This window comes from Melitaea cinxia, chromosome 6 (genome assembly GCF_905220565.1).
Source record: "Melitaea cinxia chromosome 6, ilMelCinx1.1, whole genome shotgun sequence".
NCBI lineage: Eukaryota > Metazoa > Arthropoda > Insecta > Lepidoptera > Nymphalidae > Melitaea > Melitaea cinxia.
The window spans coordinates 14863358-14891299 of record NC_059399.1 but is presented as its reverse complement, the minus strand read 5'-3'; the positions used below and the strand labels follow the sequence as shown (position 1 = coordinate 14891299).

The following is a 27942-nucleotide window of genomic DNA, read 5'->3' as shown; positions in this document are numbered from 1 at the left end:
CGTTCAACAACTTTCCTCCAATTCTTTGGAACCAGATTATTGTCATTTCACAGATTTGATTCTTAATAGTTTTTATGTAGTAATACTGCCTTCAATTCTTAGACACATTTCTATATTTAGGATAACCGCAAAGGACTAGGCAGACGAAGGAAATTGGTTAAGTAAGTAATTGGACCCGATTATGCTACATAATCCACATAAACGACAAGACATTTTAGTCCTTAATTTCCATAGTATAAGATTGAAGTTTCTCTGATGACAAATGTCCATGTACCCTCAACCACATGGATTGGTAACATTCTTATGCCATTGACATAAAGGTTATTTTTACGTTTATTATTGCGTATTGCATTACTGTACTTTAAACATTGATGTCAGAATGTTTACATTTTTGATCACTCATGTATTAGCGATTGGTGTATCAACTAGAATCAAGAATGTGAATTCGGATTTATTTTTGAAGTGAATTAAGCGTTGTAAAGAGATAAACATTTTAAGTTATTTATTATTTATCAAGTGTGTTCAATTTCGTGAATATTTGGTATAAAAATAAAATTTTCCTCCAAAGTTCAAACTAAGCATAACATCGACTATAATATTAGCAAAATTATTGGATGGATCAAGCGTGTAATGAAAAATAAATGTGCTTTCACAAACAAAATCAAAAATTACAAACCTATCAAAACAGTTACAATTCGAAATTGTCTAAGAAAATTGAATAACTTAAAAAGGTAAACTTGAAATTAGAATTATTTTGAAAATCATTCGGTGAATTGTTTTGCTTCACAGAATTATAATAAATAATAATACATAGGTCCTTCTTAACGAAACGCGTTCCGACTCGCCTTATTTGAACTGGCTTCTTACCTGATTATAACTGGATTTAGACCTCAATACCTAATGTATGTATACAATAATATCTAAATATATATATATTTTATGTACTGAAAAGAAATTTTCTTTTGCCATTATTTAAGTTTGACATAAATCGTAATAGTTTAGAGAGTTACATTGATCTTTAATATTATAATACAGTCTGGTCAGAACCGACCATAATAGCCAACAAGTATATTGTAGTAATGTCTTATTTTGTAACTAGTAGCGAAATTTCAGTAGTTTTAAAAAATATGGCGTTGAATTTTTGTAATAACTTATTTAAATATATTAATAATTTTTTTCTCATTTTCACATCAGAAATGTTTTTGAGTGTTTCAATATTGGCAAATTGATTTTTTTTTATATAACTAGGTCGGTAAACAAACGTACGGCGCACCTGATGTTAAGCGATTGCCGTAGCCTATAGACGCCTGCAACACCAGAAGCATCGCAAGCGCGTCGCCGATCCTATCCCCTCAGAAGTTCTGATCACCTTACTCGCCAAAAGGTATACAATACTGCTTCACTTCAGCCTTGCTTGAAAACAGTATTATCTAGCTGTGGTCTGCTGTAAGGTCGAGGTACTAACCCAGTCAGGCTGCTCCACATTTCGAGCAGGAAGTTTCCTGCTGTGCCCTACCTCAGTTGATATGTATATAAATGTTAGGTATGTTTTTAAGTTTTTTAACCAACTTCCAAAAGAAAAAGAAAGAATTCGATTGTATTTTTTTTTTACTTCAGAACTTTTGACTGAGAGGACCGATTTCGATAATAAAAAAATTTAATCGAAAGGTAGTGCATGTCATTTGGTCCCATTTAAATTTATATTTCAGATCTAACAACTGCTTTTCGAGTTATATCTAATAATGCGTTTTTGCTTAACCATTTTTTCGTCGACCTACGTTGTATTATACCGCATAACTTTTTACTGGGTGGTACCGATTTTGATGATTTTTAATTTAACCGAAAGCTGATGTTTATCATTGATCACATTTAAATTTCATCGAGATTCGATTACCACTTTTTGAGTAACCTTTGATAACGCGTATTTATTTGACTATTTTTTCGTCTACTTGCGTTGTATTACTTGCCGATGTATTTGAAGTCGGTTTTTTTTGTTTGCGAGCAAACACAAATTTTGTATGTAAAATAAACGTGCAACATTAGGTGTTTTTATCTCAGATAAAAGGTAAATGATATTCTTATTAAAATGTTCCAAAATAGTTCAAATTAAGGTTTTAATAAGAAGTATCGACTTTTTGCTTATTTATTAATATTCACTTGAATAAGAACATGCTTTGAGTATAATTTTAAAATCAATCAAGACTACAAAAAAGAAAACAAAGTCCATGGTCATCAAATTTTTTGTTAGTCATGTTATTTTAATCAACTGTAATTAAGTTTTAAAAATAGTCACAAGTGATGTATTTTTTATATGTTATACGGTGTGTTCTTTCAAACGTGAATTGCAAAATGTTTGAACTATTGTGGTTTTTTTTTAAAACTCAAATAAGCAAATATTTTAAGTCATTTGATAACTGTGCGTGTTCCATACATACATATATAGAATATACATAATATCTACGAGAATACTAGAATTTTATCCATCATCAATTAGAAAATAATCTGAGGTGTGTTTTCTAGAGAAAAATTCCTTTCAGAAACTTAGAATACGGTTTTTAATATTTCATTCTGCACAGTTGTATGCTCGAGCAAGTCGAATGAGTCGTCAAGAGTCGAATATTTTGTAAGATGAAGTAGAATACAACTATCCCATATACGGCTTTTTTAATTATATTGTTAATATTTATATTAAATTATTTCCTTAATGGTAATTTTGGACTTCAAAAGTACAGGATACATTGTATGCTCATGTCCCTTTTAAATATAATATTAATAAGACTTATCTAATGCTACAATAGTAATTTTTCAAGTTAGCCAAAGTAAATTCTCTAGAGCTGCGTTAAAACGACACGCAATTGTGATAATTTATCGCATGCATTGCAATAAGCTAATTGCAACGGATACAAAGTTGCTAATAACCCCATATTACTGATGCTATCGAGCGCATAATACTCTTTTGTAATATTCGTAAAACCGTAGTGAAGCCAGTACTACAAGAGTTCGACGTTTGACAGAGGTTTTATTAATCCCAGAGGCCGTCGGTTCGATTCCCATTCGAAGCGGATATTAAATTCTGTTTATAAAAGTAACTGCTAACAATCGGTCTGCTTACAACTGAGCTACGATACAGCCGATATTTTTATAGCGTTGGTTGTAAATCTTCGTTAAAATAACGATATCATAGTGCCTCATCCTGGATATTAACTCAGGACTTAACTCAGCCGTGAGACGTTTATTTCTTGATTAAATTTTGGATAAATTCAGTTTAGTCACAGTCTGTAAGATGTGCATAGTCCGTTTAGAAACCGATGTGTAGAGACCGTTCTTTTACACATACATACATACGATAAAATAAATGATTTGTCCTTTTTTGAATTTTTTACAAATACTTTCTTCAGTTTTAAATGGCTTCTTTTAATATTTTTGCCCAAAGAATCGGCATAGCGATTCAACGGGGAAATGCTGCCAGCATTCTTGGCACAGTTCCGCGTGAACATGATTTATATTATAACTATCTGTAAATGTTTAGTTCTTACGTTGTGAATCGTAAATATGTGTAATATTGTAAAATTAAAAAATTAAAGCAAATTTAAAAAAAAGTAGCTTCTTTATATTCTAATAGAGAAGTTTTACTGAAGTCCAAGTATATGCAATTCCAGTTCACCTACATGATTATAATTTTAAATAATAACCAATTATATTCAGTCCAACGAAAATACTGAATATAATTATTTTAAGTGCTTTAACAGACCGTGTTGAATCTTCGTGCTCAATTTGGCGATAATAATAATACAGTTTAATAGAGTCATTTTTATAATGACTTAATTTACACATTTTTAACTTTATGTTGTCGTATTCTTATAATAGGCAAATCTTTTTATTTAGCCAAATGATTTTATATCAAATGCTAGTGTGCGTTATTATACAACACCAAAAACAGTTATATAACTAAAACCAAAAACATATCTACTCTTTTCAGATTGGACTCAAAACTTTTTTTATTTTATTTTTTTTTTTTTGTTTTTATAAAGTACTAGAATATATTCTGACTGATTAGTAAACTATCAAAATAGAATGGAAATGGTTATTAATATATTAAGTTTCAAGCAAAACCACTTATCACGCGAATAATTGATATTTACTGTTAAATATTTGGTATGTTACGGGATTCGGCACGGTATTGGGAAGGCCTATGTCCAGCAATGGACTGCGATAGGCTTTATTTTATAGATTAATTGAGGTAGGTCACAGCAGGAAATATCGTGTCCAAAATCTGGAGCAGCCCGACTGGGGAAGTACCTCGATCTTACAAAGAAGAACAACGCCCGCTAAATAACACTGTATTCAAGCAATGTCCTGTTCCATTGGTTAGTAACTTGACTAGAGCTCTCTTCCTTTCTTTCTTGCGATGCTTCTCTTTTGTTTTGGAGGCGTGTATAAGCTACGGTAACCGCTTACCATCAAGTGATCCGTACGCTTGTTTGCTGATCTAGTTGCTAGTTACGTCAATTTTTTATTCACTCTAACCAAAATACTGAATATAATTATTATAAGTGCTTTAACAGACCGTGTTGAATCTTCGTGCTCAATTTGGCGACAATAATAATACAGTTTAATAGAGTCATTTTTATAATGACCTGATTTACACATTTTTAACTTTACGTTGTCATATTCTTATAATAGACAAGTCTTTTTATTTAGACAAATGATTTTATATCAAATGCTAGTGTGCGTTATTATACAACACCAAAAACAGTTATATAACTAAAACCAAAAACACATCACTTTTTTCTCATTTGACTCAAAACGTGTGTATATATATATGCGTGTGTGTGTATAATGTATGTGTGTATATATATATATATATATATATATATAAAGTAATAGAATACATTCTGACTGATTATTAAAATATAATGGAAATGGTTATTAATATATTAAGTTTCAAGAAGAGCTAGTTATCGCGCGAAAAATTTATATTTACTGTTAAATATTTAAACACATGCTGACAGGCTTTATCCTGTAGGTTAATTGAGGTAGGGCGTTAAAAATGTCAAATGACAATAAACAAATTAATGGACCGAATCTTCAAAAGTGAACCTAGGACAACATAGATGTAAACGCAACAATGTCGTATCATATTATATCGATGAAATTGAAATGTTTCTTGTTATGCATTTATGAGTATAGAAGTTTCTATGTCGCATCTTCGTCGCGTTGCTTCTTATAGTTTTTTTTTTAATATATAGCTAGGTCGGAAATTGTTTGCGTACGGCTCACCTGGTGGTAAGCGATTACCGTAGCTTATAGACGTCTGCAACACCAAAAGCATCACAAACGCGTTGCCGATTCCATTCTTAATTCCCTCCAGGAGCTCTGGTCGCCTTATTCACCAACAGGAACACACAATTGCTTGAAAATAGTATTATTTAGCTGTGGTCTTCTGTAAAGTCGAGGTACTACCCCAGTCGGGCTGTTTCATATTTTGGGCAGGAAATTTCCTGCTGTGCCCTGCCACAGTTATTGTTGGTGACGTAAAAGCTAAGTGTTATATATGGAAATTTTTTGGTTCATTTGCTATAGTTAATACGTGGTGAGACGATAGTGGAGTAGATAGTGAAAGCAAATTCGGAAAAAATTACACTTTCATCTTTTTCAGAATATTCTTATAAACAACAACACAAGGATGTAAAACAAATAAGCACAAAGATAAATTTAAGAAATTATAATATAAATCTTATATCTATATAAAATTCTCGTGTCGCGGTGTTTGTAGTTAAACTCCTCCGAAACGGCTTGACCGATTCTCATGAAACTTTGTGTGCATATTGGGTAGGTCTGAGAATCGAACAACATCTATTTTTCATACCTCTAAGTTATAAGGGGGGAGGGGGGGGGGGAGAATAAGAGGGTTAATAACATATATGGCAAAACAATGTTTGCGGGGTTAGCTAGTAATATATATGGATATTATTGTGACGTAGTTTACTTCAAATTTAATTAATGAACACTAATTTAAGAAAACTAAATCAAAAGTTAAAAATTGCCTTCGCCGAAGTACTAATTAAATAAACGACAACAAAACGACCTGCAAAGAAATCAATGATCTGATTTCATTCATTATCTGCTAAGTGCTAGTTTCTTCAATAGAACAAGTCGATACCTCTGGGCTCAAAGGGCGTAAGCACCAAAACTCGATTTTACAGGAGAGCCAAAAAACTAAAAAAAAAAAATATTTTCGACATAACTTTCTCGATTATTGTCCTAAATAAACCATTCTAGGACCAAAAGTTTTTTTTTTTTTTTTTTGATGCAGAACTTTGTATAATTATATTTCAAATAAATTTAAAAGTAACAAAACTAGCTTGTCTATATGCCTCGGAAAATCGAATGATTGGGGCGTTTACGCCCGAAAAATCAATGGATATGTGATTAGTGATGGTTGTAACCGTATATAAGTGTATAATCTATGGTTGTAACGGTCAATTTTCTCACTATTTCTATCAGTTTGCAGACAGCTGCTTTGTTTTCTTCATTTAGGTAATCGATTTAAGTGCAATTTTTATGAACTTTATTAACTTTTGTATATAAGTATGTACTTTATTAACCTTTTTATAGATTTTATTACCTATTTATCGACTCAGATAACTAATTAATTATACAAATACCTAATTATTGATTTTATCTATACTTAATAGCCTAACCTATCTAAAACCTATTCCAAAACTCATTTATTATAAAAAAAATGATAAATAAAATTCACATGTTATTGAAAATATTGTTTAATAAACAAAGTCTGTGAGGCTAATAAAACAACTGCTACTATTAAAAATCTATCTTACAATGAGAAAAATAAGTGCATAACAAAATAAATTTCTGAATAGGATTCAGGGACAATGATAAATTCAATAATTTTTGCGTCACCTGCGTTACATATTATTTAAACAATTTTAGTCAATAATAGACTGTGGAACCAATAACATTACACATACATTTAATAAAATGACCAAAACTTAGGTACCTGCACTTACAAAACTAGAAATATTAAATTTTGTTAAAAATATTATCACACTATAACGTTTAACTTAAACATTAATGACCCTTAATCAAGAAATCACAATCACAAGCAAAGCTCTCGCAATCACATAATATATTGGTAGGTATGGTTGACCAATTAAGGGATAATTGTTAGACGTATGTGTCATTGTATTTTAGAGTACATAAATGTTTAAGGGTGTATCTGGTAAGTTGATTCTTTAGAAATGGTTATGTCCGGGCTTAAGCACCACGTAAGAATATTCGTATCATCTACGGTGTCGTTTACTCCCATCACGTTTATGATTATTAACAATGATTGCTGTTACGACACAAAAACTGAAAAAATATGTTTTATTTTCTACAAAAAATAGGGTCGTAAACGTCACTTTTTGGCAAATAGGAAGACTTTAAATATACAGATCGATAGAGGAGAAAAAAATAAGTAGGGCTGCATTAAAAAGTCAATTTCGCCAAAATGGCGGTTACGCCCTTTGAGCCCCGAGGTATCGAAGTATCCCTAATATAAATGAATGTTTGTCTCTATGTCCTTTATAGAGTCGTAAACTATACATTTTGTCATGATCTTCAGCAAAGTGCTGAAGATCATGACAAAATGGTTTCTGAGTTGGTACGACAAAAAAAAGCGCAGCGGTACAGCTAGTTATATTATAAATGTTAATGTAAGTTTGATCGTAACACTTTCACGCGAAAACTACTTAACCGATCATTATGAAACTTTGTACAAATATTCTTGGAGGTATTACAAATAGTATAGGATACTCTTTATTTAAAAAAGATTCAGTACGAGCAGAGTCGCGGGTAAAAGCTAGTACTATATAATTATATGAAAAATTACAAACACAATCAAATTATCACAACTATGGGCCTTATCAAATATAAATTATGTTTGATCTGAAATTCATTACGCGTATGATATAAATCTGTAGACGTATGATCGACGGTAAATTAAAATTTCAATAAAAAACTTATTTCACAATTAACAATTAATAAAACGCAGGTTGATCCATCCAATACAAAACAAAGACCAATTATCTGCGACTACGTTTTATCATTATCTTCGCTTAATTGATATCAAACAAATATATCGGACAAGTAAATAATAAAGGCAATTATTGTGTCTATCACATTGAAGTTTATTATGTTAAATTGAACACTGCAACCGTGAGTGGTATCCGCGTTTACGTCAATTCGAAATAAAATGGAATAAAGCAACACTTTATGAAGTAAATTAAATAATAATTAAAATGGCAGACAAGACAGTGACAAACAAAAAAAATGAAGAGAAACCTCTTAATAAAGAAATTGAACATAAAAAATATAAAGACAAAGGATTTACAGAAAAACTATGGCATATAAAGGACAACATAACAGTGGAACCATTGCTAGCTGGACTTATAATACCCAGCGTTATATCACGGTTTGCCATGGCAAATTTCAATTTAGACAAAGCCTGCAAAGTAAATCTAAGATTTAGTGACGAAATTTGCGAAGCATTAGCCAAAAGGACATCGAATAATAATTACTCATCATACGAGAAAGAAGTTCAGACTTTAATATCGTCAATAGATATTTGGAAGAGTATAATCCACACTGGTTTACCCTGTATTCTGATCATGTTTCTTGGTGCTTGGAGTGATAGAACAGGAAAAAGAAAACTCTGCATTATGTTACCAATATTTGGTGAAATAGCCACATCCGTTAATAATTTGGTTAACGTATATTTCTTCTACGAAATTCCTGTACAAGTGACTGTATTCTTAGAGACGTTTTTCACTGCTATTACGGGTGGTTGGGTGACTATGTTTCTTGGTGTATTTAGTTATATAAGTGATATCACTTCGGAAAGATCAAGAACCTTTAGAGTAGGCCTGGTCAACTTCTGTATGACTGCAGGACTGCCTATCGGAATAGCAGTGGGTGGTATCTTGGTACAGAGGATGGGATACTATGGTATATTTTCTATGACTACCGGCCTCTTTACGATTGTATTCCTCTATGGTTGCTTCGGCTTGAAGGAACCAGATGACTGGCTGAGAGATAGAGGACTACAGCCTGTGAGTATCATTATTTTTATATACTTCTTAAAAAAAATATTCCTTAAAAAAATGAAGTCATTAAAATTTTTGCTCACTCCAAAAATGCTATTAAAGTTCGATATCAAAAATACTTTAACTTACAAACAATGGTAATAACAACAATGCCTCTGTATTTTTTATGATCATCAATTTTTAGTAATAAGTATAAGTTAGATAAAAAGAGCTCTTGCCACCATCGAGGTTCCTGCTCTTATCGAGCCTACTGGAATTAGTCGCAATGATGGCAAGAGACTTGATGGATTGACGTTGGTTCCCTGGGAAAGGGGACGGGCGCTTTTGTGGGACGCAACCTGCCTTGACACACTTGCTCCATCCCATGTCAGGGAAACAGCCTTAAAAGTGGGAGCCGCAGCGGAAAAAGCTGAAACGACTAAACGGCACAAATATTCGTCACTAATTCCAAATTACATCTTTGTGCCGTTTGCAGTCGAAACACTTGGACCTTGGAGTAGTAGTGCTAAAAATTTTTGAAATGAGATAACTCCTCGCCTTATTGCCTCCTCTGGTGACAAGAGGGCTGGTGCATTTTTTGCTCAGAGAATCGGCATAGCGATTCAACGGGGAAATGCTGCCAGCATTCTTGGCACAATTCCACGCGGACATGATTTATACCAAAACTATCTGTAAATATTTAGTTCTTAAGTTGTGAATTGTAAATATGTAGGTATAATGTTTAATAAACTATTGTTCCCATTTATAGCAAAAAAAAATTTTTAGTTTCTCTGAGAAAAGTTAAATAGTGCTCTTGTATAATGCCGATCCAAACTAAATTTAATTAGCCTGTCAACTTCCATTGGTCTAGCTTTCATAGGTAAAGACTTTTTTTTTTATATGTAAAACAAGAACCGGAGCCACAACGCTTCTCCACTATGGGTTCGGTGTTGGCGGATTATTTAATTCTTACAATGAGTAGCGATCATTATGTAGTGTATATGGCAATTCAAATGTATCTATCTACCATATGGTATATAATGACAATAACTTCTATAAAATAATATATATTATTAAGAATTTTATTAAAAACTTTATTATAGAATAATATATATTATATAGAAGATCTAAGAATACATCAGACAGAACGACTTCGACTTATCAATCGTATGTTGGTTCAACGTCACAGTGCTAATTACCTTTAGGTTCTAGACAATGGATCTAAAAGCTAAACAAATATAATAAATTAATCTTTCACTTTGAAATCGTAAATCGTTTATTTGTAGTATGTTGTATACTACGTATAACTTATTAAATAATTACTTTATATTACTATTATATTCTTATCAAAGTAATAATATTATTAATGTAAAAACATATTTTTATATTTACGTTTGACCAATGACACAATTCTACCGAATTTAAAATCAATTGATGAAATTTGCCACCACTGTTCCAGCTTGGTTTTTATTTGGTTTTAATTAAAATAAATCAATACATATTTCTGTAGATAATACAATACGTATGGTATTTTGTAGGAAGCTATCTATTTGTCGAAACTATGAATCCGTTCATAAAAACTGTAGTATCTCTGTGCTAGGTGTTTTTTTTTTTTTTTTTACAGTAGTGGTGGCAAACAAGCATATGGCTCACCTGATACTAGCCATGCCTTTTAAGTTCTGTCGTTTTCATATTTCCCGACAATTTTGAATTTGGAAGTGTTCTATATTCGAATGTGTTTAAATTTTGAATCTCAAAACAATAAAAAGTACCATAAATTTCTAGTTGTGTTTTTCCGTCAAACGACAAAACTTAAAAAGCATACCTCGTACGTAGCTTCTAGACGCCTACATCAACAGAAGCTGCTTATCAACGTTATGGATGTACGGATGACCGCAAAATAACGAAAACTACTTGACGAAATAAGCTGTTTTTTATTATTATGTCAGAAAACTATTAATTAATAGTCCTATTGAATATGAAACCTGAAAATATCTTAAATTTTTACATTAAATATTTTTAGACGCTACCCTAAAATAATAGTACAATGAATCAGAGCCATCTGTGGTTATCCGCAAGAACCAAATCAAATAATCGAACTTATAATCGCTGTGCGGTAGATCATTAGTTCCTAAACGAGCCACTAGAGGACCTGGAGGTGTACACTCTTGAATTTTCCAAATCTCTTAATGTTTATAGCGTATAATACCGCATTTATATTAATTTGTACGTTGCCTCTACGAGGGTTCGTGAATTACGATATCAATGAGCAAAATAATTACCACCACGCCCTTACCTTTTACACCGTTGATTGCGAACGAGTGCTCAGCAAAGCGATTAATGATGTAGCTATGATTCAAAAGCGTTTGCGTTGATTGGATATGACCTCACAATATAGAAACCTTATAGAATATATAATTAACATACGCCTACGATAATGCTTATGACCTCAAAATACAATAAAATGAACGAATACCTCTTATACTCTTAATAATTTAAAATAAATAAATAAAGTAAAAATTAAGTTTTGATTATTGAATATATAATTAAAACAGAAGTTTTTAGCACCGTATTCTAGAATTGTTGTTTTCGATTCAGTTATGTATCTTATAAAATACTAGCCCGTTGATTTTAGTAGTTACTGCCCAACTTCTGCACGATGTTCAATTAGGGATAAGAACAATTGAAATCGTGAATATCGTCTTTATGTTAATAAAAATGCATGTTGCTAGGCGCATAACTCGAGAATGGCTCGACCAATTTGGCTATTTTTTTTGTATGTTCCTTAAGGTCCACGGAAGGTTTTAATACTAAAAAAATAAAAATAATTTAAAAAATCTATATAAATAAAAATCTAATAACTTTTGACAGAACGAAGTCTGTTCGGGCAGCTAGTTGATAATAAATACAAAGGCAAAACAATAAACAGTCAGAGACACTCCTCTTCCGATTTTCTCCGATTATTTATGGAGTAAGAACGGTGATTAGAAACGATGTAAGATACCTGCAGATACCTCATAAAGCCTAATTAAAATTTTATGGTTGTAACAATCATTTTTAAGTTAGTATACATACATGTCATGTAAACGTGTAACGACGGTAAAAATGTTGACACCGTTTCCTTATTTCGCTAACCCGATTGTTTCGGTATTTTTATGCACTGATATTTTAAATTCTAAGGACCAAAATAATTTGGAATTGGAGAAAATATTTTTTGTTTAGTGACAAATATTTGTTCATTTAGCCATTTCAACTTTTTCCTCCTGATAACTAAAGTATTAATTGTTGTTTATTATTCTTGTTATCAGCAATATGATTCTACAACTATTATCAATAACAATTTATACATCTAACTAGCTGTACCCTGGGCGCGTTGCTACACTTTTTTCTCTTTTCATTTTTGGTCGTACCAACTTAGAAACTTTTGTGGTCTCATGCACAGCGCTTTGCTGAAGATCATGACATGATCAAATGCTTTGTTTACGATTATATAAGGAACATTTATATAGATAAATGATTTTAGATTAACATGGTTATTTCTATTACTAAAACTATTCAAAAATGGGATGTTTACAATGTTTTTTATTTTCATTTTGGTCACCTACCATTGTTTACGCAGCAAACGTATGAGAAAGGAGGAAGTCCGGTATGGATATGGCTATAACCGTCAAAATCTACCCGCAAAATTTCAGTCTCGTGTACAACATTCGCAGATAATGTCGAAATATCGAGCTCCGCAAAGTGAAAATAAAAAACATTATAAATATTCCGTTTTTAAATAGTTTTAGTATATAGAAAAATCTCATGATTTATGATGAGAGTATCCTAGCCTCAATTGCAATCATAATCATAACGATTCCTTTGACCTTAACAAACTTTAATAATATTTCTTTCATCCTAATCCCGTCTGTGGTTCTAAATTTCTCTCTTTAATTCCACTTGATTCCCACTAATTTTTTTAACGACATTCCACTCTAATCCTCAGCTTTCCTTCCTTTTGCTTCTCACCTATTAAAAATATCTGCTCTGTCTAAAAGTCGTCATAAATACTCGTACTTCATTGTCATCACGTCATAACTTTTACTCTACGTATCCACTATTGATCCTGATTTGAGAATTTCTTTTGTCTCTTAATTCATCAGTAATCGTGTGTACCCTGTCTTTGATTCTTATCATCATGATTATTTAAGTTTTTCCTCTATACTACGAATATATTTTCCTCTATAATACGAAAACCATTAATATATAATTTCAAGCTCGTCACAATAACCTCACAGCTATATATTTTAATTTGTCGTGAATAAATAATTAAATTAATTTTGCAATTGTATTTATTTATTTATTTATTTATTTATTTATAAATAAATACAATTGCAAAATTATTAATTGCAATATTTATTAATAAGTTTTACGCTCTTATCAAGGTTAATGAATACAATAATAATTTTTATTTTTCCATAGTTATTTAATGTGATTTTGTAAAGCATCTCAAAATGTAAAATTCAATTTTGTGAAAGGATCAATCAACGAACAGAAAATAATTCAATTGTGAGTATTATAAAAAATTTGTGATGATAAAGGCCGGATAAAAATTACGTCAAGTCTCAACGACATCTTGTTACAAATTTCTGTTAGAAGATTAAAAATATGTTTACCTTTAACGATCTAGTGAAGTCAGAATTTTTCAACAAAATAAAATAAAGTGCGAAATGTAGTATACAATTTATGAGCAGAGTATCTTTCGATTTGGCGTAGGCTTTTAGTCATATACACTTTTGATGTTACATATAAGCAACTATTGTGATAAACAACATATTATCTACCTGACACTAACATCAGATATTATAGTCTACGGACACTTACAACTCTACCAATAAACGCTACAAGCGCGATGCTAACACTAATCTCTCCCTTTCTGTTATGATTAGGTAACGTAAGCTTCCTTTTATTAAGAATACGGCAGGCGAGACAGATGTTCTACGTCAATTATTTAAAAAATCTATTTATTGGCAGTGGACTGCCAATCATGAAACAACCTTCATTCGTCTGAAGCAATTAATATGTCGGATGCCCCAAAGGGAGCCAACGACTGGATGTCACAATTGTGGAAATGGACTCGGCCCAGCCACCCTTGAGGTGTGCCCGAGATGGGCGGCGCTGCGTTGCGATCTGACGACAGTCCTCGGAAGGGACTTGTCACTGCCGAGCGTCATCACCGCGATGCTCGACGACGACGAGTCCTGGAAGGCGATGGTCTCCTTCTGCGAGACAGTAATGTCCCAGAAGGAGAATGACGAGCGGATGAGAGAGGAAGCCGCCGACGAGGCCTCCGTCCGCAGGTGACGAACGGGTGTGCGTAGGAGGCGCTTCTTAATGCGCCTCCAGTAACGCCCTTGTGCCCGTGTCGGGCCGGGATGGGAACCCGGTCCTGCTAGACACGGCGTCATCGGGATTATTCAAAGGTGAGCCGGGCAGTACCCACAGAAGAGAAGTCTGGCCTTTTCGCCGAAACCAGCCTGTCGCTGGAGAGATCCCGTTGCCTGCAGATCCGGGACCCTACAATTAAAGCAGCTGAAGGCTCCCGCAGGGGTTTAGGTCGGTATTGCACCCCCAAGTGCTAAAGCCGACATACGGTCTAGGACTGCTTACCCGGGCAACCGTGATATCACCCATAAATGGGTTGCCCTGCGATACAAAAAAAATCCCTACTATGACTAACGATCGCTATCAGGTGTACATGATAACAACCGGGACCGACGGCTTAACATACTCTCCGAGGCACGGTGGGGAGACCCACAAGGACTGCACAAACACCTAGACCACGGCAAACACCTGTATGCCCAATACAAATGTTTGTCATGTGCGGGGATCGAACCCGCAACCGCCAGCGCAACAGGCACAATCCATAGTCCACGTCGCTCATCTATACATATAATAATAATCATGATATACCTTTTTAAAATTCTTGTATTGTGTCCTTCAATTTGTTATCCATATTGTAGTATTCGAGAAAAAAATTTTTTTTTTCATTAACTACAATGGCTTCGCGCAGCCGCCATGTTTGATTTTTTTTAATGTCACCTATCTAAGAACACTTGGGCATCTAAGAAGAACCTAACGATACCTCAATTATATAAATCCGTTCAGTGGTTCTGGAAATATGAGGTAGTAAAGAATATTACATACATACATACAAGATACGCGCGAAAAACATAACCCTTCCTTGGCAGTCGGGTAATAAAATGGTAGGAAAGACAAAACTGTACATTGAATATTTTTTTAAAAGAATACTTGGGGTATGATCTACAATCGATACCGAAGCCAAAAATATAGTTTTTAGAATGTTTGTCTGTTTGTCTGTTTGTCTGTATGTATGTCCGGGATAAACTCAAAAAGTACCGCATGGATTTACTTCAAATTTGGCACGAATATTATTAAGAAGTCGGGTCAACGTATAGGCCACATATTATCATGCTATCACCTACCGGTAACGAGCAGTGAACCTTTATTTCCTCAACGCATTCTGTAACTACGTGTAATCTAACGACGCATATTTGAATGTTGTTGTTATTATGTTAATAACCATGCTATATAAGCTAGCTTCACACTATAAACATCACACAATATAAGTTACTAAGCTAATTTTAAAGCAGCGCCATCTATGAGATTTTTCTGTAAATATGAAATGTAAAGAAGAAACGGGTAAATTAATGTTATTTTAAAAGGTATAATCGTAGGTATTTTTGGTGCTGTATAGCGTTCACGCAGACGGCAGTGAATCTGAAATAGAAGCACGTGAATAAATTTAACAATTTAAATTTGGGCAGAAAGTAGCCAATAATATAAATTTACTGATATCTAATCTTGTTAGGACAGATGTTACTTTAGTTATACTAAGCATAAATACTTGTCAAAACGAAAAGTCAACGACACCAAATAAAAGTCCTTTCACTAGCCCTCAAACAAACAGCTTAACTTAGAAACATATAAGCAGTATTATCATAATGAAGTGCATTGATATAATTGTATGAACTCCTATATGAAGTATTAGATAGCACTTCTAGTGTCTGAACTGCTAATGTATCTTTATCACTGATATTAGTGAGTTTTATTTATCCCTTTTTTCATCATTGGTGATATTTAGCCTTAATATATTAGCCTATAGATTGCGTCTAAATTTTTTTCTGTTAATCTTAGTATTTTTTTTTTCGTTCAAAATATTTTTTGTAGCCCGAACTACCAGTTCCATGTATAATTGAACCCAATATGTCAATGTTGATAAGAAAAGCGTATTTTTTATTTCATCAACAGTTGTTGCCATATATAATTGCAAAATATCACTATGAAATTAAAAATAAAGGAGACAATGAGTTCGTAATTGTAGCAGAAATTAAATATAGTAACGGCATGTCTAGTGTTTATCTTAGAAACTATTGAACACTCAAATAAAAATTAACAGAAATGTGTAAAAACAAAATACATTAAAATAACAGACATTGTAAACAGATAAGTAAGTAGCCTTATAGTATTTAACTCATCACATACGTAGATAGGTTCAGGGTCGGCAACGCGCTTGCGATGCTTCTGGTGTTGCAGGCGTCTATAAGCTACGATAATCGCTTACCATCAGGTGAGCCGTACGCTTGTTATATAAAAAAAAAAAAACAAAAGACGAAAATTGTTAAAACAACAAAAACTTCCAGTTAAAATATAATGTTTGTCATATAATAATAAACCAGCTAAAACTGTACTACAAAAAGTACGTGCACATAATTACATGTCATTAAAAACTGTCAAATTTAAAATTTAACACACGTGGAAAAAAAATTACAAACTACTATAAAATTAAAATTCCACTCTTTGTTTATGAATCGTTATCATAAATAGTTTTATCAATATAACAATCCGTCGATAATAACGCGACAACGTGCGATACACGTTAAAAAACAAAATAGGTCAAAATAAAACGATGTCAAGAAATCAATAATGCAAATTTTGGACATCGCATTATGCAGAGCTATTGGCGAATATAATAACAATTGGTAAAATGCAATCAGTGGTCGTGTTGGCAGTTATGCGGTTTTATTTAACACAATAATGCGCTTTGCAACGTACATAACGTTTTAAACGTAGTGGTGAAATTTCGAAGCAATCAACTAATTCTGTTGACATTAATTTACTAAATAGTATAACCTTCCTAATCTCTGTCATCCCCTACCAACGTGATTAGCGGACTTTATTGTGCTATATCTTAAATTCTTTCCTAATCTTGTTATTAAACTACCGATCAAGTGAGTCAGTCTGAAATTTCTGCAAAATCGATAATCAATTGTCGTTAAATGATATATTATATTAATAATTTTGAACAGAAAATTAAATGGAATTCATGAAAATAATTAACGATTCGATGATAACCGTTTTATATTTCCTGACCAGCAATATTATTTGTTCAAATTTAAATAATGTAACCAATTTAATTAAAAAAATAAATAAATCCATTTTCGCATTCGTTTACTCCCGTAAAAAATATTTAAAAATGCAAAAATAACTATGAATATAATAACAATTGGTAAAATCATAATAATTTTTGTCCGATCTGGTAATCTACGAGCTTGTGCTAATCTACGAATGAAACTGAAAATCAAAACCATCTATTAAATTCATGTTATACTTAATATTCGTATTTTTTGTAAATTCATTTAACATCTTTGACATCCCACTAATGCTGTGTAGCATTACATAATCTACTACTTATCTCAATATTTTATAAGATTACGAATTATCCAAGCAAAGCTAGGAGCAGAACTAGAAATTTATTATTGTAGACTGTTTATTATTTGTTCGTTGACCCCTTATAAGTATCCTCGACGTCGCGAGAATCGTTGAAATATATATCGACGTCTCTATCAAAGAGTTTATACTGACTAGCTTATCCGTCGAATCTATATTCTATCGTAAAGTTTGATAACTTAATTCTTCTAATATAACCTGTCAATTTTAAATTATATTAAATTTTAATACTTTACAAAAAACGTTATGGTGCTAAAAACATATGCAAAGGTTGTAGGTGTCATCATCATCATCATCATCATCATTCCAGCCTATTGTAGTCCACTGCTGGACATAAGCCTCCACAAGTTCGCGCCAAAAATGCGTGAACTCATGTGTTTTGCCTATAGTCACCACGCTGGGCAGGCGGGTTGGTGACCGCAGGGCTGGCTTTCTCGCACCGAAGACGCTGCTGCCCGTCTTCGGCCTGTGTGTTTCAAAGCCAGCAGTTGGATGGTTATCCCGCCATCGGTCGGCTTCTTAAATTCCAAGGTGGGAGTGGAACCTAATTATCCCTTAGTCGCCTCTTACGACACCCACGGGAAGAGAGGGGGTGGCTATATTCTTTGGTGCCGTAGCCACACAGCACAGTTGTAGGTATGGAAAGGTAAAATTGAATAAAAAAAAATTGAAAGGCAAAAATAAGAATATAACAAAATAATTAACGGGTGTTAAAATAAATATACATACCATGTACATATATTTATCATCCAAAATTTATAAACTCTAAGTATATAAAAGACTCCTATGGAAGGCTAGACATACACAATACAGCCTATTCTAGCGCATGCTATTTATGTGTCTCCCTGTATATCTCTCTGCCTATATTTTTAAGCAACTTGAAAAGGGTAGGGATTCTCAATTCGATTTAATCTTTTATGTCTTGCATCATAATTTTTTACTTAGTGTATATTTTAATATTGTTTTTTATAGAAAGGTGATGCTTGTCATATAGTGCAATTTAAATTTGATCAAGAATTGAATAAACTAACAATGTGTTTAATTGACTGTTTTACCGATTACCTACGTCATATTACTTGTTGATTAAAATTTAAGTCGGTCTTTTTTTTGTTTGTGTGCACACACATCTATATAACAAACGTTTCTATTAGTTCAAGAATTATATTCAAATCAATTTATTGTATTACGAATTCCATACATTATATGAATTATCAAAGAGTTAGACAAATATAAGACTTGACATTAGATACTGTAGGGTCCTTCTGTGCTGGTAGTCCTCATTGTTATTATAGACACCTAATAGCTATCGTTATTTATAGTAAGGAATATATCGTCCAACAAACAGTGAACAGCGTAGTGGCTCAACGTTCAACCCTACTCCTGGGGCTCCTCCCTCCACATGGGGCAAAAGACCTATTCCCAAAGGCTAGTGGGAGGTTACAGGCTTGATTAAGATTAAAATTACATAGATTGGGTTAAGATACCAGGCTTTTTAAGGCTACTGCTGTTTATAAATTTCCGATATTGTGTAATCTTACCAGTTGGATAAGAATATTAATATTGATAATAATTTATTAACATATTAGGTATAGGAAGAATTGTTGGTAATGATGATGCAGCTTTTTTTATTCTACAAATCCGAATTGACAGGATAAGAAATGACTTCACTTTATTTTGACCTCATTAAAAAACTGAACTTTATAACTTCTTACGTGCGTACATAAGTGTACACACACACTTTTTAATATATATTTTCTTTTTATTGAAATCATAATAAATAGAAAGAAAATTAAAAAAGAATGTAATAAAACGTACTACGAATATCGAATAAAAATTAACACGATAAGACGCCTTCACAATATGCAAATTTAATATAATGTTTGCAAAGCAAAACTCATTACGAATAAAACAAAGCTGTACACAGATTCTAAGAAAAGTGTGAGTGAAGTGAATCATTAATACCACAAAAACCTTTTTACAAATCCCACTTAGCGGGGTACAACCTCACGAAAAAAAATAAACCAACAACATCCCGTCTCATTCGATTTACATATTTCAGATTGAACGAAGCGACAACAAGGGAGTATCGTTTTTCGATGTGACGCACGTTCTTGATACTGTCAACGTCGCGTTCCGTAAACGACCCTCAAACAGACGGTCAAAAGTGATCCTGACTCTTCTGACCGTGTTCATACTGTTCGGCCCTTCCATGTGTGAGTAATACGTGATAGGATTGATAAATATTCCGTAAAGACCAAGATTTAAATAAAGAACATTACTGTTATCATGGATTCAATAAATTTCTTAATGCTAATACATCACGTTCGTGTATTGTTTATTGTTCTTTATCTGAATGTGACGAAGGTACACGAAATACATGGTGACTTGATCACGTGTATCATACTTGTATCACATTGAAATTTTTTCTTTTCAAAGTTCGGGTAATTATTTTTAAAATAATAGCCAATGAGGTTTACTTTCATATTATGCGAAATGGATATTGGGAATAATGCGAATGTTCAATCTTATCAGACATTAACAGTTGATTTTGAATAAATATTGAAAAAGATTGACTTAAAACTGACTGCGTACTTTTTGTTACTAGCTATAGCCATAAAGATGTTTAAAATAATATACACAAAAAAGAACTAACCTTCTGTTTGTTTGTTCGGTAGTTATTCACTAGTATATAATGTATATTTCGGCAAGTCATATTCATCTATATATAGTTGAGTCTTGAATTGTTGGTGATACAAGTAACAATTAGTAAGAGATTTTTCCAAGTTAACTAACGAACAAAACAATCGAAGCCAATTTTTTTTCATATAAACAAAGACAGCCCTGCATGGCTCGTAGTATATCACATACATATGTATGAGTGGCACATATATACATTTATATATGTCATATTTTTAAAAACTTAAAACTGAAGGTTATTATTTCTTTGACTGTTCTGTCTTGATTTTTTGTTCTTTTTGTGATATTTTCGTCAGTTTGTACTCAAAATTTTCAATATTTTTTTGAATATAAATCATAAATTTTATAGTCTTGTGTTATTTGTAAAACAGGTTCTATAATACTCTACAGCGTACACCTTTATATGTGAAAGTAAGGGATTATTATGAGGTATTGACACGACTTGTAATTGTTTCTATTGTTTTCAGCGGAGCACTCCATATTCTACTTGTTCACGAGAAACCGCCTGAATTGGGACATGGTCAAGTACAGTCTCTTTACGAGCTATTCTATCATACTGCATTCATTTGGTAAATACAATATTAATTTATCATACACTTATCTATAGCTGTCTTAAAAGATTAAAATAAAAGTTTGCAGTGACCCTGTTTTCTACTTCAGGAGTTTATGAGATTATATATATACATATATATGAAGGAGCGCCGAGCGAATTCTCAGGATAGTTCGGACTCTCTTCATCATGGTTATTCTTAGCGGGTGCTCTCTCAGAATCATCCATCATGGATGTTGTTTACAAAGGTTTTAAAACAAATAATTATACCACCACGAAATATTATCGAACTAATTTTAATTGGCCAAATAATTTAAGAAATTGAATTTGAAAAGATTACAAAGAAACAAACTAATTTGGAGCTGATGGGTTTGCGAGTACATGTCACACGTCCGCTGTCAATCCAAAAAGTGACCAGCGATCGAACTGACATCTGACTGACAACTCCATCCGTTGTTTACCTGCTTAAAAATACAATGATCGTAATAAAGCACATAATTCGTTATTAACGTAAATAATTTCACATGGCAACAGTATAATTCAAATCAAAATTTAATTATTTCCTTTAAAATATATCACGCGCCGTTATATATATATATAGACTTTTTCACACGATCATTTTATGAAACTTGATTGATGCAATCTCTCTGCGAGCTGTCGGGTAGTTCTAAAGTGCGAAAGTTGAATCATAAATGTGGTATACACATTTATGATTCAACGTTTGCGTTGAATAGCTAAATAGCCATAGGTCCGCCCATTGTGGTTCACAACCTGCAACTGTCTTTAAATATGTTTAATGTTTACAATGTAGTTGTGGTATACAGTAAAGTATAAATAAATAAATAAATAAATAAATAAATAAATAAATAAATAAATAAATAAATAAATAAATAAATGAATGACTAAATAAATATACAAAGAGATTCGAAATTATTGCAATATAATTAGCAATAATAATAGGTACAACTTTAGCACCTCATTGTAAATATAACAAACTTCAACGTGAGTGAAGTCACGCCCAAATCGCTAGTGTATTATAAATTTACTAACCTGCATTTTTGTTTAATTTATCACAGACTACATAACAAACGCATAATATAAACTTTCAATTCATGCAGTCAATTTTTTCAAAAGCAAATTTTTGAAATCATTTGATTTTAACACTTTGTTATTGTTCATTATAATTCCCGAATATGTCGGTAAAATTGCAAGCCTCATGGTCAAGGGTCCACTAAAATTTCAATGTAACTATTCCGTTTTAAACATTAATCATGGCGTACAATTAATAATAAATAATATTGCGAAGAAAAGAAGGCGTAATAAACAAACTTAAGAGAGTTTCTTCAAAATTCTTTATTGAATTTAACGGAAAAAATACGATTAGAAATAAGGGACAGCTAAGAATTCTTAGCTGTCCAAACTTTGTATAAAAGTTATTTGTAACTTTTTTAAGTTGATTCTGGATACGTTTCTTAAAACAATACAAATATTAACTTTTTTTTACAAAAGTTCCTGTCTGGAATTTAAATTAATTGTACGACAGTAAAACTGATTTTTATTAATTTATTATATTTACTTACTCATGTTTATATTGGGAACAAAATAATGAGATTATATTTTTAAAGATGTATTTAATTTTATACTCACACCTAATATTTTCGTAAAAAAATGTTTAACGTAAATTAATGCCAATTAGCTTCAAATTTGTTTATTAATCAACAGATTAGTAGTCTCGCAAGATTTAATTTCTTTTTTTAGAAATTATAATATAATAATAATAAAAAAAGGTTATAGTAGTAAGTAACAATATTTACTTATAATCTATGTTAGTTATTGTTAGTAAGATGATAATAAAATAAACAGTCTGTAAATCTCCACGACTGGAGGAAGAGTACTAATTAAGAAGGATTACTGGACAGGAATAGTGTGGTTATAGATAACTCAAAATGATCTTCTTTCCTTACGATAATAGCCGAACGCCAAGAAACTTTTCAAAAACAAATTTGGCACCTGAAAATGTAGCAGTGCCAGCTAATTTTATTTCGTTTGAAACTTACCTAATTTACACACTAAGCCCTCATATCATAGTTTACATCAACAGAGTTCAATTAAGTAATTCAAACGAATGATAAAGTGAAATAAAGTTAAACACGTAAAATATATATTGTCCGATTAAATTTTTGATCAAAGCTGGAATAATCGCGATTTCACGCCTCGCCTAACGTAAACAATGTTATGTGAAGTCAGAAGTGACGTTCAGTAAAGTACGCTGCACACTACTTTATTTTGTAGGTTTTATAAACTCTAATAATACATTGGAAGTTCGTCGTTGCTTTCCTTGTGATATGTTATACTTACATTTGCAGCACCTTGAGAACCTGCGTGACATTTAATAGCCTATGTGACTTCTAGATGACGTGGTATTCTTATTTTTAGTTTTTAAGTTCCAGTTGGAACTGCCCGGAAGCACATAGTATTTGGGGCGGTGTAGATTGGAGAGCAGATTTCATCAACAAGGCTCGCTCTTTCGGAGACATATATTCAAAGTGCCCTGCAGTAGCTGGTGGTCGTTGCCGGTGTTAAGCCTATTAACCATCGAGACGCCTTTGAATATATGCTTTTTTCCGCTATGATGAAGTATATCTCGTTCATCGTCACAGTATCAGGGCTTTGCCATTTCCACCGCCTTTAGAGCTTCTTCTCGAAAAATGAATTCATCAAGACGAGCCCCTTCACTCGAACTCATGACTTTTGCCCTTGGTCACCACACACACACGCACCAAAGACGCTGATGCCTATCTTCGGCCTGGAAATACTTAAAATAAATAAAAAATTACGCAACTTTACACATTGCAAAATATATAATGCTGTGTGGCTACGGCACTAAAGAATTTAGCCACCCCCTCTCTTCCCGTGGGTGTCGTAAGAGGCGACTAAGGGATAACAAGGTTCCACAACCATCTTGGAACTTAAGAAGCCGACCGATGGCGGGATAACCATCCAACTGCTGGCTTTGAAATACACTGGCCGAAGACGGGCAGCAGCGTCTTTGGTGCGACAAAGCCAGTACTGCGGTCACCAACCCGTCTGCCCAGCGTGGTGACTATGGGCAAAACACATGAGTTCACGTTATTTTTGACGTAAACTTGTGGAGGCCTATGTCCAGCAGTGGACTGTATAGGCTGTAATGATGATGATGATGATGATGAAAATATATAATTTTTATTATTATTACAGGTGCAATGTTCTCCATTACTATCTTGAGTCGAAGACTCCAGATCGACGACTCCCTATTGTGTCTCATCTCAGTGGCCAGCAAATTGATTGGCTCTCTTTGGACTGCTTTCGTCAAAACAGATATTGAAATGTATTTAAGTAAGAAGTCAATATATTATTATAAGCATCACAGCTAATGCTGTGTGGCTACGGCATTAAAGAATATAGCCACCCCCCCTTTCTTTCCGTGGCTGTCGTAAGGGATAACACAGTTCCACTACCACCTTAGAAGTTATAAAGCTGACCGATGGCGAGATAACTATCCAACTGCTGTCTTTGAAATACACAGGCGCGACAAAGCCAGCCCTGCAGTCACCGTCCCGCCTGCCCAGCGTGGTGACTATGGGCAACACACATGAGTTCACGCCATTTTTGGCGCAAACTTGTGGAAGCCTATGTCCAGTAGTGGGCTGCAATAGGCTGAAATGATGATGAAAGATCACAGCTAAATAATAATGCTCTCAAGTAGCGTTGTGTTCTTGTTGTGAGTAAGATGGTTAGAGCTCTGCGGGGGCAGGTCAAATATAAGGTCGTTAAAGCTCTAGAAATGCTCCTCGTATTACTTATATGGACTGAATACTGGTTTGTCACCTTTGTCATAAAAAAAATTAACATTGTTGCTAAAAAGTAAATTAAATTTGACCTTGAAATGAGAATTTTCATTTTTGCTTATAAAATCATTTACATTTTTTTTCCAGTTCCAGTGGCTGAGCTGCTAAATGGTACTACGTTTACATCTTTACGGTCAATTATTTCTAAATTGGTCGACAAACAGGAAAATGGTATGTGGCACGCGATGTTATGTCAGTCATATCCTATGCTATAAATATTTTTAACACTAACACAAAATCGTCTGTTCCTAAGGCCTCCAGATATATACTATAACTAGCTTTTACCCCCACCTTCGTCCGCATTGATTTTTTTAAATAAAAAGTATCCTATGTTACTTCTTATTCCTCCAAAAATATGTGTACAAAGTTTCATGATGATCGGTTAAGTAGTTTTCGCGTGAAAGCTTAACAAACAAACTCACACTCACATTTATGATATTATTAATTAATTAAATTAATGCACATGTATAATCCACATATACATCACACCGATAGTCAAAAGCATATGGCAGATTATTGTCAAATGCGATAACATATCCAGTCAGTTAGAAAGTCGAAAATAATAAAAATGTATTTATGATAAGAACGATGCATGATTTTACAGATTATCGTGTGTAAGTTTGCGCGGATATATTAAAAAAAGCTTGTATTTATACTTAGACGTATCCATCTTGGACCATCATAAATCATATTTAGACGTACTTATCTTTTAGTGTGCATATAAAAAGCGCCCCTGTGAAAAATATTGCAGAATCACCGTCAATACCTACATAAGAATTTACTATTTGTATATCTATACTAATATTATGAAGAGGAAAGATTTGATTGTTTGTTTGTGTGCATTGAATAGGCTCCGAAAATACTGAACCGATTTGAAAAATTCTTTCACCGTTGGGAAGCTACACTATCCGCGGGTGACATAGGCTATATTATATTTGGTAAATACCCGTGCGAAGCCGGGGCGGGATAGTAGTTTATAAATAATAAAATCTAATTACAACTATTTTCCATTCCAATATTATTTAAATTTAAAAAAAATATTGAATTAACATAAAATAAAAATTGAAATTTAGATATAAGTGTTACTAAATATCGCAATAAAAAGTTATCGTTCGAGAATCCCTTAACTACCTTGAACTTTTTTTAAAAACCTGGGGACTAGGTCGTCCTTATATTATATCTATAATCCTTGAATATCCGGTAATTCTCAATATAACAGTGCTCTTTCAAATGTTTGTTTAAATAAATATTTAAAGCGTATATTTGAATTTGCTAAAACAGATTTCAGGCCACTAACGTAGTTAATATAGCCTATAATTGAATTGTTTCAACCCATTAATGGAATTATTAATGAATTTCGTGGAAGAATTTGATATGCTGCTTTAAAACAAATTATTGCATTGATTTATGTCTGCTGATGTATAAGAATATACCCAAAGGCAAGCTACAAGTTACTTGAAAGTGTAACAAATAGGTTTTTTAAAAAAAATTAATTTGTTCCTTTTACGCTATTACTCACCGGAATAGAGCAAAAAGCAAAATAGTAAATCAAATCAAACACACACACACATCCACACACAAATTAACATGCAAACACATTAATAAAAAAATTCACAACATATTAAAATCTTGTATATAAAATTCTCGTGTCACAACATTAGTTACCAAAATCCTCCGAAACTGGTGGACCGGTTTTTATAAAATTTATTTTTGTGCATATTGGGTAGATCTGAGAATCGGCTAACATCTATTTTTCATACCCCTAAATTATAGGGGGGGGGTAATAGGGGGTTTATAACATATATAGCAAAACAACGTTTGCGAGGTCAGCGAATACTATATAAATATTTAAACGTAATCGGTATTGATATTTTACTGAGATGACACATATGTATTTTAAATCAATTTAATTTCAGCAAAGGTAAACTCTCTTTTTTCACTAACTGAGACTTTGGCATCGCTGCTCTTCCATCCCCTCTACTCCTGGATCTACATGAACACGCTATACGTGCTGCCCGGTGCTGTATTCATTACCAGTGCAATATTAATTATACCAGCTTCGCTTATTCTAGGGTAAGCTAATTAACGACGACAATATCTACTTCTAGTTACATCTACTCTTAGTTACATTTTTGGAATTTTTTTTTTTTGAAAACTATACCTATATAACTATACTAATAGTACATTTAAACTATTAAAGTATATTTATCGTACTGTCAATAATTATATAAAATACTAACTGTGCTCGCGACTTTGTCCACGTGGAACAGAGGCGCGCGCAATACTTGATCGTTATTTTGCTGCGATATATAAAAATAACAATAAAAAATTATATTGGAATATTGAATTGACATGTTCAACGTTCTTTAAATTAACGTAACTTTTTTTATTTATGAACCGATTGACATGAAATAAACACTAAATGTTAAGCTAAGCATGCCAAAATATATTAGTAAAAACCACATCTAAATCAGATAAAACGTTTCTGAGATTAGCATGCACAAACGCACAGACAAAACTTCTAACAATTATTTTTTTTAGATGCTATTTGCATATATCTTAAATGTACAAACAGCGTTACATTACAACCCGTTACATTTTTATTATATGTATTGATTAAAGAATTTTCCAATATATTTTCATGATAATGAAACGTGTTTCCCAATATTTATACATATATACTTAAGCATATACTTAAGCACATTAATCTATTTCCAGGACATTTTACATTCAATACAGAATAGGTTTACGAAAATTGAGGAAAAAAGCGCTAGAAGCAGAAGACAAAAAGGAGACGGAAGCAAAACCTCCAATACCTGAAAACTCAACGGAAAATGATTCAACGCACTTATAGCTTTAAGTTATGTGAAATGAGTATGACTGAAAAGTATTAAATGAATGGCACTTGTTTTTAACCGAATTCAAAAAAGGA

The 27942-nt window shown here is 32.7% G+C and overlaps 1 protein-coding gene across 1 annotated transcript; it reads left to right on the top strand.

Moving 5' to 3' along the window:
• Window positions 1-397: 397 nt before the first annotated feature.
• Window positions 398-27942, top strand: LOC123654419 (proton-coupled folate transporter-like). The gene is made up of 8 exons (XM_045590326.1): window positions 398-462; window positions 8057-9113; window positions 19936-20089; window positions 21041-21142; window positions 24361-24498; window positions 25098-25181; window positions 26927-27083; window positions 27729-27942. Exons 2-8 carry the CDS (start codon window positions 8304-8306, stop codon window positions 27862-27864), a joined length of 1581 nt encoding a protein of 526 aa, XP_045446282.1. The 5' UTR covers window positions 398-462; window positions 8057-8303; the 3' UTR covers window positions 27865-27942.